The sequence below is a fragment of the Mastigoproctus giganteus genome, chromosome 1 (assembly GCF_048544385.1).
Source record: "Mastigoproctus giganteus isolate SK-2022 chromosome 1, ASM4854438v1, whole genome shotgun sequence".
NCBI lineage: Eukaryota > Metazoa > Arthropoda > Arachnida > Uropygi > Thelyphonidae > Mastigoproctus > Mastigoproctus giganteus.
The window spans coordinates 175,787,074-175,801,437 of record NC_143575.1 but is presented as its reverse complement, the minus strand read 5'-3'; the positions used below and the strand labels follow the sequence as shown (position 1 = coordinate 175,801,437).

Sequence of the window (14,364 nt, the reverse complement as noted above, 5' to 3'; positions counted from 1 at the left end):
GTGGACTTGACGCAAAACGAATTACCACAGCGCTCTTATGGGAAGGTACTCATCTTTGGTAATATTACACCATCTGTGTAACGTTATTGCCCAAAATAAGTTTATAACATATGGTACCACCGTATAAATATAAACATCTCTGAATTTTAATCTTTTCTAAAATTATTCTTTTATAAACAGCGAAGAATCGCCCACGTACAAGTCTAGCAAGGACATTAAAATGTTATTTGACAAGGATATTGTGTAATCTAAACGTAACCTTACTGTCACAATCACTTGCTGTCGTCACAGCTTACACGTTCCAAAATGCACGTGCACGTGTATTAATGGGGGAGGAAAAAAATCCCGGTTATACTTCACCTGTCTCCTTTTGCGTCATAATTATAGGTGGTTTTTTTTTTTTTTACCTTTAAATCCCTTGGATTTTTTCCTGCATTCTATTTTTATATTGATGCGTTATGCCACACAGGACGCACCCATCTTTTAATGATAGGTTTGTATATGTCGTGACACTGTTTCAATGTGGTTTTTATTAATTTAGAATGACAAAATACGCTTCTCCGTTTATTTAACTATATAAACTTTAAGCCTTCAAAGAGTTGTACTATCCAAGTAGCATTCATCTCATTCCTAAACTTAGATTTTACTTCTCCGTTTGCTTTTATTTTAAAGTTTTATTAGTTAGATAGCGTGACTTAATTAAAAGCTTTAATTACAGTAATATTTATTCTTGTTTTTCAGGTCTCGGTGTCGCTTTGTTATATGCTTATATTATCATTAGTGTGTACTCGGCCGTGCCGATCTCTTGGCTTTTTATTTTCTTTAAGGATTCATTCATCACAGCCAGAGAAAGTTACAAGTGGGGTCTTTGTTATCCCAAATTTTCCCATGAAAGTAAGTATCAGCTGCTGCATTTTAAGTGCTTTATTTTTAAGTTATTTTCTGATAAGATTACCACATTCTTCTTCAACCGTGATGCTGCGAGCAAACTTTGTCTGGAACTATCTTTCTGTTCTCTCCCTGATACGTCGGTGAGAACACCTTGTAGATTTATTGAATATTTTTCCGCATACCTCAATTAATTAACCAAGCGGTGAGGCAAGCAAATAGAAGGGAAAACAAAGGAAATCCGTAAACCTTCATTATTCGATGTATTCCGTGGCGAAACGTACCATACCTTGTCCTGTGTCTGTCACGATGGAGGCCCTTGAAGGATCAGTGTGCCCTTGCAGTTCAATTAGCATAGCTGTTAAAGAGTATTGATTATTATAAAATTAACCAACTTTTAAGGACTTAAAACAAAGGTATAGTCCGGATAAGATTCGATAATTTACAAATGATCATTAATGCAGATTCTATCATATAGACTCCTTGATGTTCCTCCATCTGGAACATTTTCTCCCTAAACGTAATACACAGAGCGGAAAATTATCTTTCACTCTTGTTTTCTTTCAGTCTAACATTTCGAAAAGATTAACAAATTTTAGACCCGGGGCCTGATCTCCCTCTGCTAATTATTAAACTCCGTTTTGGCAATCCAAGCAGCAATGGTCTTTGAGTTCTATGGACTAGGAAGAATGACTTTTGAATAAGGTTGAAGTTATATAGTATTTCAGTACCCATTGATCGTTCTAATTTCACTTTTTTTTTGGTTCTAGCCTCAAATTATTCTCTCCACTTGATCAGAATTCCTTGTATTTTATTAAATGTTGGCAATCTCCATCTGGAAAATTTTCTGAATGCACAATATGTGGTTGTACTCATCTACGATGAATATTCTTCGCCATCAACCTACCAAAACATGTTGAGCCGTTAACAGAAGGTAATATAGTATTAAGGCATACTTATGTCTGATTAACAACCTCATTATTCAATGCCATCATGTATGTTATCTTCTAATTCCATTTTGAAATCGAGTAAGTTGCTTTCATTCTCCTTAATCTATGTTAAAATCTTACGCAAGTACAGTTGGTGCTACTCAAGTTGCAGTAAAATGTACGTATTTTTAACGAAGCTTGCATTATTCTGATTTTTTCAGATATTCTGACCCTGCAATGATTGCAATCGCAGAGTGGCAATTATTTTAATTCAAAAGGACGGTTATTTGTTAAGACAATCTTTGATAGTGTTTAAAGCTGTTCTCTAGCAGCAAACATAATGGAAGATGATCCGTTTCCAGTTTAAGGTCTACTTTATTTTATGAGACTTTCAAATCTTCGTGAACTGGCATTAAAATTCTAGGTGCAGGAAAAACTATATTCAAGTAATGTAGTCATACTGTGATTTATATAAACATCGTGGCAGGAATTGTAAAATAGTTTAGATTCTAAGAAATCTAAAACCTTCTTTCAGAAGGACTGTCAGACAGAAAGGAAATTTTCACCAGCAACTTCGCATTTCCCCTCAATGTCTAATCATGTCAAAAGATTTGCTTCAATTTAATTCCAATCATTATATTTAGTGATCACAATCGATTTGTTTTCTTTAAACTTTTAATCCTAAAGGCATTCATTTCTCTTTCTAGAGATAAAAAGGCATTCCAGCCTTTATAAAAATTCAACTGCTTGCTGTTGAGACACACATTGTTTGCGCTCATTCACAACTTACCACCCTCTCTTTCTTTGTTGGAAAATCCACAACGTGGAGCCAATTTCTAAATAGAAATAAAGCTTCATGGCTCCTAATGATAGTTGATAAATTCTTCCTTTCAGATTCAACTCAACAGTCTTCATTTCAACCATCCCACATCCATTTTATCTTGGCTAAGAGATTCTTAGTTGATCTTCTAGTCACAAGTTATAATGTACTCCATTAATTTCAAGAGGTTTCAAGTGGGAATAACATTTATTAAAATGAATGCAGTTTTTGATGTCACGGACCTTCAAATTTCTCTAAAATTATGAAGTGAATATTTCAAAAAAAATAATAATAAATAAATGTTATGTTTATACTTCGGTTTGGCCACAAAGGTTGGGACTAGTTTGCAATTAGCAGCCATATTTATCCGTAATGTGGGCTGAAACGCGTGTAATACTACAGTCGAGCAATTGACCATTCTGTTTCGTCAGTCCAGATTCCTGTCATTCCTCTCTACCCTGTTGATTAAAAGAAATCCGCTTTTAATATCTTGGATTCCATTCTACTAAAAATCTATGCATCTGTCCCTTTTCCGAATTGAAAAAGCAAAATACATATTTTGCTGTTGATATAAAGATCTCGTGTTATTAAATCTGTGGTCAACCTCCACCAGATCAATCGTGACTTTGGTAAGGATATTAAGGAACCAGTCCAGTATCTTAACCCTAAAGTATACCAGCTTGCTGGTATACTTTAGGGTTACGACAGAAAGTGAAAGGTATGTGATACCTGGCTTTTCTAGGTTTATTCAATTAATTATTAGCTGTTACTGTTTGTATATGTTGATAAACTTAATTATTAATAGTTACAATTTTAAGTTTATAAGGAGACAAAATTGATGGCATAGAGAATCCGAATATTCAGTTAGAGGGGCGATTAACTGGAGGTTTAAAGTATTGGTACTCTCAGTTAAGAGCATTACACTGTATGAATTAGTCATGTAACGTCTTTTCTAGGAACTCTTTTCTGTCAGTACTTGGGAGGCCACAGTAATGCTCCTGTGATTCCCTCACAGGTAAGAGAACACATGCATTACGAAAACCCTTAAGGTACTTTGACTTATGCGTAAGCGGATTGAAAAGATGTTGAGGGTTTCTCCTATATAAGACCTGTTTTCTTTGGAAGTTGTGGTATCAGGTCTCCAGCGGAAAGTTGGGTTTCCTTGCGTGATTTCTGGTTTTCCACCTGAAGGCACTCAAACTAGTCTATAATATATGCGAATTTATGGATGCTGTATGTCGACCCCTTATGATTTTAACTACAACACTGATTATTTTAAAAAACCCATTTCAACACAAATGGTGTTTTATACCATAATATATTCAGTAATTAATGGTAGGGAGAAGTAGGAGCAGAGATTAGTTTAGTTTAATTTTCTGTCTTCTTGAATACAACTTTCAATTTTAATCGATATTTTAAATCACAAAGCCATTTTCATAGGCAGATTTTTTGTGTAATAGCTGTCATATTCCTTGGATTTGTTATTCTAGTGTAATATCTAATTTATTTGCCTTGACATGGACATATTTATTCTTTTTGGACACATTAATATTTAAAATGATAGATGTTATTTCATTTATTAATATAAATGCAGTCGGCCACCAAATAGTTTTAAAAATTCTCAGCGAATATTTAATATTTTTTTAAATTTATAAAATAAAAATATTTCATTTTTACTAAATGAAATAAATACAATATTATACTTGTATAATCAAGTGTGCTGACAGATGCATCATTCTCTGTTTTCAGATTGCGTTTCTGCACAAAATGCCTCTTCAATCGATTATATAGGGTGGACAGTTCCTTCCTATTTTCAGTAAGTATTTTTAGCTTTTCGATTTTATCCACTTGTTTAAATCGACACAGTGTTTGGTTGTTTTTATAATGAAGCACATATTTTGCCTATAACTCATGAGGTTTCAGAAAAATTTAAATATTTTATTTCTATTTTTCAGCGGTCGGGTGTTGGATAGAAAAGCAGACAACTTTGATGTTGGAGATCTTAAATTCGAAATTGCTTTCAACCTTGCCATTGTGTGGCTTCTAGTCTTTCTATGCCTTAGCAGAGGTCTCCGTTCCTACGGAAAGGTAATCAGCAACTTTGGTTTAACATTCATGATTCTAAGTACATCATAACATTTTTATATTTAGTAGTTAAGCTTACATCTGCTCTCCAAACTTCAGAATTTTTTTTTCGCAAAAGGTGTTGATTCGATATTCGTATTGCATCTTCAATTATTTTGTCAAGGGCAGTATTTGAAGAAGACGTCTGACTTCTATCATGGTAATTAATCGGCGCGTGTGGAAGAAAACCTCGGGCGTTACAGCACTTTATTCCTCAGGGTTTTATTTCCAGTTCAAGTTTTTTAGCTATTTATATTATGCACACTGGATGTCATGACGTATCATCTTTAACATTCCAAAGAATCATCTTCTTGTAAGACTTAATAAAGGAGATAAACAATCTGATCATTTCTTTTCCATATAGCTTTTTGATTACGTCATTCAAATGCTGAGTAATATCAACGAAAAATGCCAAATCATAGTATCAGTTTCTAGAATATTGATTCTAAGTATGAAGAAATTTTCTGGACGATCATAAGCCCACTTTATGGCAACTTTCAAGTGAAATTTCTGTTTTACTGCTCTCAGATTTAACTTTCTTTAATACAGCAGTCAAATGACTTTTCCAGATGACTTAAGGTCGTAGTTTTTCGATGTGAACGATAACATATAATTAGCGTAGGCATTGATATTTGACAAGGACATTCTCAAACCAATCACTGCAAGGTTCCATCTGTCATAATGTAACTCGTATTGGGTGTAGCTAGGTTATATGTCCATTAACACCAAGTTCTTCATTCACTTTTAGGAGTGGTTCTTTTATTGCTTTGAGTGGAAGCTATTTCCTCTATTGCACAAGACTATAACAGAGCTGAGTTGTGTTTATATTTAATAATGGCTCCAAGACAAAACAATATAAAAAATACTAATAGTACCACAAAGTTCTTCAGTGTTTGTCGACACCATTTGAGTAAATTAACTGATGATGCCATCTTTACTTTTTCTGGGACGACGCGCAAAGCTAGACATTGGATTGAACTAGATGGGAAAAGGATGGTAACAGGATAGATGTGTAACAATTTGTTTTCAGCAGCTGAGATCGAATTCCGGATAACGTTTGTTGTTAATTTTCTTTCTCTTCTCTATCAGTGAGAAACAAGTTTTATTCGTAAAACTCGTTTCTCCTTCACCTTTTTCATTTTGTCATAAATTCTCTCTGTGACCCGAATCTTAATAAGTGAGTAGCAGGAAATTTAGATAGTTTTAGAAATGTGGGCAAGATTGCTGTAAAGAGGAGTGGTTGTGCTTTCAGGCGTATCATTCTTTTGCAGTACAGTATCAACATTCTTAACTTATCGCCGGTTACATATAGAATAAGAATTTTCCTGAACTTTTTAAATTGCCTTTCATACAAGAGGCTGTCTTACTCGAAGACTGTGGTATTTGATTAAATAAGGTATATTTATTTAAAAGCAGCCCTAGAACTACGGAGGACATATGATGGAGTCTGCATAATTTTCCTTGTGCGGAGTTCGAAGAAATTTGTTTCTGACTCATCTGTTTAGCTCTCCGAATAACTCATAACGTAATCGTTCAGATGAAGCAGAAAAGGCAAAAGAAATGTTAGGAAAAAAAGCTAGAGAATTAATTATTATCGGTTTGAGTCTTAAAACCTCTTCCAGAATTGCCATCAGTTAATTTGAGTAGGCACAGTAATTATGGTAATGATCGAGGTAATCGAAGAAAGGGAGCGTACAACAGGAGTGATTTGAAAGTGGTAACAATAAGTGCATTGGATGCAATTGAGAGACTCGTGCATAGATGAATCGTTTTTGTGCTCTTACTTTTAGATCTTAGAATGTAGGGTCTTTATCGTGATAATGGGCCGTTTAATTGGCATGAATGCTAATCGAACCCATGGAGTAGTACAACCGATGTAAATGGAACTCGTCTTGGTTGGCTATGAATTATGTTCAGTTCTAAATGTGCTTTGGGTCTCGGTACAGGACAATGAGGATTAAAACTTACTTTTTGCTAATATCAGACATTCTTTGCAGAAGTTTAATTTAAGAAGAAGTTTAAAGTTTAATTTTTGCTCTTAACGAATGCTTCAGTACCTTGTTAAATTGATGGTTATGCGGGACGCGTGCTGATTTCTTACATGTTCATTCTTTGATCATGGGCTGCTTATTATTTTAAGAGATTACTCTGCCAATCATCCCCGTTCCTGAATCTGAAGTAATCAACCACAATTACTTAATCACTTTTTAAACGACAGCTAAAGGGCGCACTGTTTTTGTGTAAGTCTGAGGTCACCAAAGACAAATCTCATTTGCGTTTTCGCAATGAGATTTGAACCGGCCAAACAAGTATTTTCTTAATATTTTCCAGATGTGCATAACTTGAGTGTTGCTCGTTATTTAAATGTATGTGCAGGACGAAAACAGCTCACTCTGAAAGACTACACGCACTTTTATTCATGCTAATGCCACAGATAGCGCTTATGCCGAACCATTCATTGACTACTTAATTTTTATATATCCTTGCACGCACCATCTGAAGATGCTCATAGGCACTGAGTTTAAGAAACTGACTCTGCTGCACTGCTTAAGTATGTACGTATAAATAATAAAAGCGATATGTATAAATAATATAAATGTTTCTGTTATTTATACAAGTTCAGAAATTTGGACTATAAGGAATTCGATTTCTCGGATGAAAGGCAATATAACGCGAAGAGAAATTGTGTTATTCATCTTTATGGTTAAACTTATTCATATTACCATTTATACTCGACACCTCGGGAAAACACTTTTATTAACTGGCCCATTTCGCTGTATCCATTTCCACTTGAATTTCATTTTATGGCTTCGTTTCTGTTACATGATTCTGAGTCGCATTTCTCGCACTTAATAACTCAGATATTACATTCTCCCTAGTGAGCTCTGCGCCTTTCTGAAATTTGAGCCTGAACATATATTATAACACGAGGAGTTTTGTAGATTGAGGTGTTTCTTTGAAAAAGCGTAAGATTTTTACTTGGATATTCACTAAGATCTGTGTAGCCGAATCGGTCCAGGGGAGGGAGATTCTATAAAGGTTAAAAGAAGAAAGTACAGAGGATCATTATTATGGCAGGTGAAAATTCTTGAAATAGTTTTCTGACGGAAGTTGTACATGCTAACAATATTATACTTTTAATTTTGGGTGCTAGTTAGGATGATTATTCTGGGTAGAGGATCGAGTAGATTGCAGGTGGTTATATACAACTTATATATTTTCCACAGAAGGACAAACAAAGGTTGGAAAGTGAACTTTATGGTAGCAACTAAGTTTTGAAACCGTTCATAAATTTTAAGAAATTTATTGACCGTTTACGAAAATTCTTCGGAATGGTCTACTAAAACGAAATTCGTAGTAAGTAAACTGAATATAGGTTTCTCTAAGAGGTCCCCTCACTACATACAAGTGGCGACGTCGAGGGGCACCTGTACGTGCCCTAGCGTCACTGAGGAACCTACCAGTGACGCTGCTAGGGTTACAGATTAGCATCACTGGGATCTAACGCTCAGTCTTTGATCCAAGCTAACATAATAGGAATCTGGCGTGTTTGCTGTGCGCTGCGATCTGGGGAAATTCGAAAAGAACATCCTGGTGGTTGAGGAGCCCAGTTTCAACACGCCACTTTGGCCCCGCCTTCAACAGGACGGTTGGTCATGGAAGGCCCAGCCAGGATCAATCGGCTAGTGGAGGTCATATGCGAGGGTCAACTGTGTCAATGCCATGCCCCTACCCCCATGGTCCGCGGGACAGGATTAGGGTTGGCATCGACACGGTTGACCCTGGCATCCCACTACCCGGCAAGCAATTATTGCATGCCGGGTAGTGGGCTCCGCGGGTGTTGTGCCTAGTCCAGGCGCTGAATAAAAAATAATAATAAAACTATATGAATCCTGATTGACTTATTTCTTCTGGGGGGCCCCCAGCCCTGACCCTATCTGAAATTGTGAACGTTGACTCAGCTGACGTCACTTCAGCAAAAAGACAAACTCTTGATTACTTGATAACGCGCATTCTATAGGAAAAATGTCACCATTCTTTATTCAGAAGGGTTGATAAGCTCTCCCAAATCTGTCAAACGGTTTCCCCCAGGAGATATCCATGTAGAGACTAGAAGTGACAAACATTCAGAACAACTCCTCTGAGCTACATATATGGGGCAATGTCGATCATGGTTACTCCCCACAGAACATTGAACTCATCCAGTGGTGTCATCTCCTAATGGAATCTCATGGAAACATCTGAAGAGGAAATCTGTTCTGAATTAAAACAGCAAGGAGTAACAGCTGCGAAGAGAATATTCATGTGTGGGTAGGAGAAACTTTTCCCACTAGAAACATCATCCTGACCTTTAATTCACCGACATCTCCTAATGAGATCAAAGCTGGCTATATCATCTGTCCAGTGCGTCCATATGTATCAGACCTTCATATTGAGGTCCATTGAATAAAATAAGTTTGAGTTGACCGTGATCTGAGTTCATAGTCGCTAAATACGAAATGCCTTTGTATTTCTATTGTTGAAAAACCCCTCTGACCTTGCCTGGTCATCCCACAAAATTTATTTTATTTCAAACATTCGCAACACAATTCCTGGAAGAATTTTGAAATCATAATTTGCTACTCGCACTACACAGCACTTATTAAACAATCTCGAATTTCTTTGTCTATTTGACCGGCTTGGACAACCAATGAAAAAGCCGCACATTGGTAAGCTGATGAAGTTTTTTTTCTCTCTTCAGGTCGTGTACGTGTTGAGCATTATGCCTCTCTGTTTGATGTTATTGGTTGCCATCCGTTATTTGGAAGACTGGGGCACTGGCGTCTTGGAAATTTTCTCTTCTCCTTGGAGACCCGTTCTTGCCGATTCATGGGTAAGAAAAGCTAACAATTTGTGAAAGTAAATTCACTGATTTTTATAACCTTGATCAATCAAAATAAGAGTATTCAGACTGATCTCATCGTCACGTTAATTTTTCCATTTCATTTTCAGTCATGGTTGCTTGCTGCTCGGGAAGTGTTTCTTACGTGGGCCCTGTTCGGTGCTGTCACCTTACAGATGTGTAGTCATAACAAGCCAAATTTTAGCATAACGAAGTAAGTGATGTATTTTAGTTAACTGTTTAAGTATGGACCAAATGAATGCTTATTGTAAGCATTATTACCCAGTAAGGAACAAAGACGTTATGAAGTGTGAATTATGTCAAATCGTTTGATAATTTATCGTTAAATTAACTAAGCTACCGCAAATTAACCTAACCTGACCTTATGATTAAATCATGTACATTGAGTCTATTAATATCGGTACAAATATTTTTTTAATTATACCATAATGCGTCACTTAAACTAATTTCATAATTCAAGTTTGAATGAATATTGTTTCTTTCTCAGCAACTAAAGATGTCGTTATATATTGCACATAATGTTCTATCGCACAAGAGGAGTCAGAGGAGTTTACAATAAATCATGAATAACTGTAATAACAAACTTGATTAGTTCCCTGATTCTGAATCTAGACGATTCTCTGGACCCACGGGTGAGGGGCAGTACCATAAATTAAGGTATCTGATTTGCGACTCCTTCTGATTATACCAGGAAGAATATAATGGATAAAGAGATGATTATCCTGTTTTCTAAGGCAATGGTTGGGCTACATATTTAGTACTGCATCCAGGTTTGGAAGCCACATTTTAGGTTACATGTGGATCCATTAGAATCCACATGTAACCTAAAACTTGCGCAAAGAAAAGTAACAAGATTAGTTAGGGACGATCTTGAGAATAGACTTGAGTTCCAGCGTCTGGAAACTAGAAGTTTGCAAGGAGACTTGGGGTGTTTAATGCTTTATATTTGTAATTAACTAGATGATGGTGATGGCGCCTTCACACATAGGAGGACAAACATTTAAACTGGAAGACCGTGATTGCTGGATAGATGTCCGGAAATTTACTTTCAGTGTAATTGATTGCTGGAATAAATTTGCGCTTGGTGTTGTGGAAGTGAGTAGTTTGAAGAAATTTAAAGGAGGATTGAAAAAACCACACTAAACAACAATACATATTTTTCGATAGAGATTTGGTGGATTTTATTTATTTATATATATTTTTTCAAGTACTTGGATTTTGGTCTCTGTTCATATTTGTTGGGCTGCTAACTGAGGTTCTAGAGTGAAGTTCTCTAGGTCAGTTTTCAGCAGCTTGTGGAATATTCAACAGTCCCCATTTTTTTTATACAACCATCTGACATGCTCATGTCAGACGGATATATAAAGCACACCTGCTATAGACAGGTCAGTCTTAGTTACGTGTATGTGAGTTAACCAGAAAAGCCAAACTACAACATGAAGCCCACAGTCGGGACTGCTAACTCAACGAAAATACATGCAATTCCGCTAAAAATCTCTTCACATGAAAAATCAATTTGTCTCCAGGCTTTCTCCACAGACAACTATTGAACAGATGTGGTCTTATTTGAATGAAGACTTAGGTATAGACACAAGTTACCAGGCTCACGACCAAACAACCATACTATGCATCATTCAAAATCACTACAGCAGAATCAAACTACAAACTACTCAGCCTTGCATCTTCTTGGCCTACAGGCGCATTAGTGAAACACTTCTACACTACAAAGCGTACCTCTACCTGGATGCGGTATCCCCAACGTATTGAAACCACAAATAATGAAAGGAAAACCTGACTCAGACCCGCCATTAAGTCTTAAGTTTGGGGAGGAACATTCCGGTTATACTAAGCAGGATCTTCTTAAAGGTTCAAACACTCTCACAGAAGCTTGCCAGCGACATGATCACCCACCACAAACGCCTGAGGGAAGACATATGAAGATTGAGGTGAGAACTACCTCCAGAACGAACCATAGACGATTGATGAAGGCCATCAGAGCTCCAACAAGGGCATACATCCAAACTTCTTTAATGTGCACAATTTTCTATCAAAATACTAGAAGTCTGAGAAACAAGCTTCAGACAATGGAAATTCTTCTTTTGTCAAGGTGGTATGACATCATTTGTATCACAGAGACATGGCTGTCCCCCAATGAAGAAGACCTCGCATTTTCTCAAGCCACTTGCTTCTCGGGCATTTTTGCCTCCAGGGAACGGACAACTGGTGGTGGTGTAGGTATTCTCTTCAACACATAAAAATTCTCACTGACAAGCTCAGCAACATTAAAAACAGAACTGTTTGAAGCTGCAAGAGCCTCACTCAGCATTCAAGGCCACAGACTTGACGTGTGCACAGTCTACATCCGCCCCCCCCCTCCCACAGTAAAGAACACTTTACAAGAGATCTCCAACTGGATCATTAATCAATGCCACTCTAAAGCAACATTACTAGTGTGTGGAGACTTTAATATTAGCTCAGGCCAACACAGTCTTCGCAAATTGTTATCTTCTAATCTGGCATCAGTAGGTCTGACCCTCCAGAATTTTTCCCCTACCAGAGGCTCTAACCTGTTAGACCTAATATTTGCAACAGACACCCTCACCGTTGACAGCCAACCGGAAACAGCCTTCATGTCAGACCATCTACCAGTAGGCCTCATTCTTCCAATCACTCCCAGGACATCCTGGCAACATCAGGCGCCAGTTAAGAAGACAGTGATTAGCCCTTCTCTCCTCAATCCAGAGAAATGCAGCATCTATTTTTCCTTGGGAAGCCCTAAACCAATGTGATCCACAGCTCCGGCTGCACTTTCTTACCTGCTGGCTGCAGTCTATTGCTCGAACTGCAGCGTCAAAAACAGTTTCAATCTCCTGTCGAAGCAAAGCATGGTGGACCCAAGATCTCAGCCTTAAATTTCGGAATAAACAAAGACTACATGCAAAATGGAAAGCAAAATCAGACCCACTAGACAGAATTGCATACTCAAGAGCCCGCGCCCAGTTCAATAGAAGCAAATCTGAAGCCATTAAAGCCTATATCGACAAAACAATCAAGATCGGGAAAGCACCGTTTAAGGCAAGGCATGATGAATTCCCTCAACAACTTAATCCAATTGAATGGCTAAACTACATCAGACTTTAAGAGCATTCACAACAGTTGTTAGCGAGATGTCCTCGCTTCCATCATCATCACAAAAAGAGAGTTTATCCAGGCCATCAATGATATCCCACCAACGTCTTGCACTGGATATGATGGGGTCCCACAATTCATTCTTAAGAGTGTTAGGGTATTCATCATTGATGCACTCCTAGGTATCTTCAATGGAATCCTCACAACGCAAAGTTTCCCAACAGCCTGGAATCAATATATTGTCCGACCAATCCCCAAAACACAAGGAGAGACATCAATTTCACAATTCAGGCCAATAATCAAAGCCTTGTCTCCTCAAAGTCATGGAGAAATGCCTTCTTCCTATCCTAATCAACCAGGTTCTGCCATGTGAATCGCCATGCATTCACTATGCCTTGAAACGCAGGTCCACCATTACAAACCTATTGCAAACCACCAACACCATTCTGGGGGCTCTACAAGATAGGGCTGAGATGGCAATTGTTTATCTGGATATCCAGTCTGCATTCGACAGCATAGACATCCAGCCCCTCCTGCAACTTTGTGAGGATGGATACCGGATAAAAGGCAATATACTGGAATTCTTGAATCGCTACTTACGACCAGGTTCCTTCACTTGACTGCGAATAAAAAATCTTTCACAAGGAAAGTTTGTGTAGGTGTACTCCAGGGCGGAGTTCTCTCAGGGCTCCTCTTTACGGCTGCCATCCACCCATTCCTGTGTCAGCAAACAGAATTTATCAGTTATGCAGACGACTTGAAGCGGATCAACGGGACCGCCCGACCTGATTCTGTTTCTGGAAACATTATCAACAGCCTCAAGAATCTGATTACATACTTGGCACAGTTCTTTCTCGCTTAAGATAAATCCAAAAAAATCTGCACAAATGGTATTTTCCCTCAAATCAAACCCAACGCAACTAAACCTGGAAATCCACGGAACCCCCATCACCCCAGTCATCAAGCACAAAGATCTCGGCGTTATATTCGACCCTAAACTCAGCTTCAAACACCATGTTGCAGACATTCACAACAAGGTCTGCAGAGCAAGATGGCTTGCCAAACAACACCTCCTTCATGTCACAGAGCCTGAGTACACGCTCCAATACATATACCGGTTTCTGCAGCCAGCCATCACCTACGGGTCAGAAATCTGGGCGTCGGCAACGAAAACCACGCTAAAAACCATTGCATCTGATGAGTACTGGCTTCTTCGGTGGATCCTCTTCAAGCATAAACTGCCACCACTCATACATACTTCAGATATCACCCAACTTCTTCTAAATTACAGAAAAGTCTCCAAACGGATATTTGCCCTCCGCTTGCTTGTGTCAATTAAAATGATAGCGGGTGAAGTCAATACGCCAAATTTTTGGCAGATGTGCAATTGGAGGATCCCCCCAAAACCCCTAAGAGCCCTCCCCTCTCTGCAGTCTGTGGCGTGGAGGCTCAGAATAGGGGATAGATTCCTGCCCATGGAGATGCTCCACAATGTCCAGGAGATGGATGCGGACTACAAAAAGTTCATAGAGGAGAAATCGTACAGACGCATCATCAGGGACCAGCTTTCG

General features: G+C 38.0%; 1 protein-coding gene across 2 annotated transcripts in view; it reads left to right on the top strand.

Annotated features, from left to right (window-relative positions):
- Nucleotides 1-14,364, top strand: part of LOC150091291 (sodium-dependent transporter bedraggled-like) — a 99,764-nt gene that overhangs the window by 67,133 nt on the left and 18,267 nt on the right. For both annotated transcript variants that reach the window (XM_090375112.1, XM_090375121.1), the window contains exons 4-8: nucleotides 742-894; nucleotides 4,387-4,453; nucleotides 4,593-4,725; nucleotides 9,503-9,634; nucleotides 9,754-9,857. In XM_090375112.1, the coding sequence (XP_090231238.1) occupies nucleotides 742-894; nucleotides 4,387-4,453; nucleotides 4,593-4,725; nucleotides 9,503-9,634; nucleotides 9,754-9,857 (589 nt within the window). The remainder of the gene's footprint in view (nucleotides 1-741; nucleotides 895-4,386; nucleotides 4,454-4,592; nucleotides 4,726-9,502; nucleotides 9,635-9,753; nucleotides 9,858-14,364) is intronic.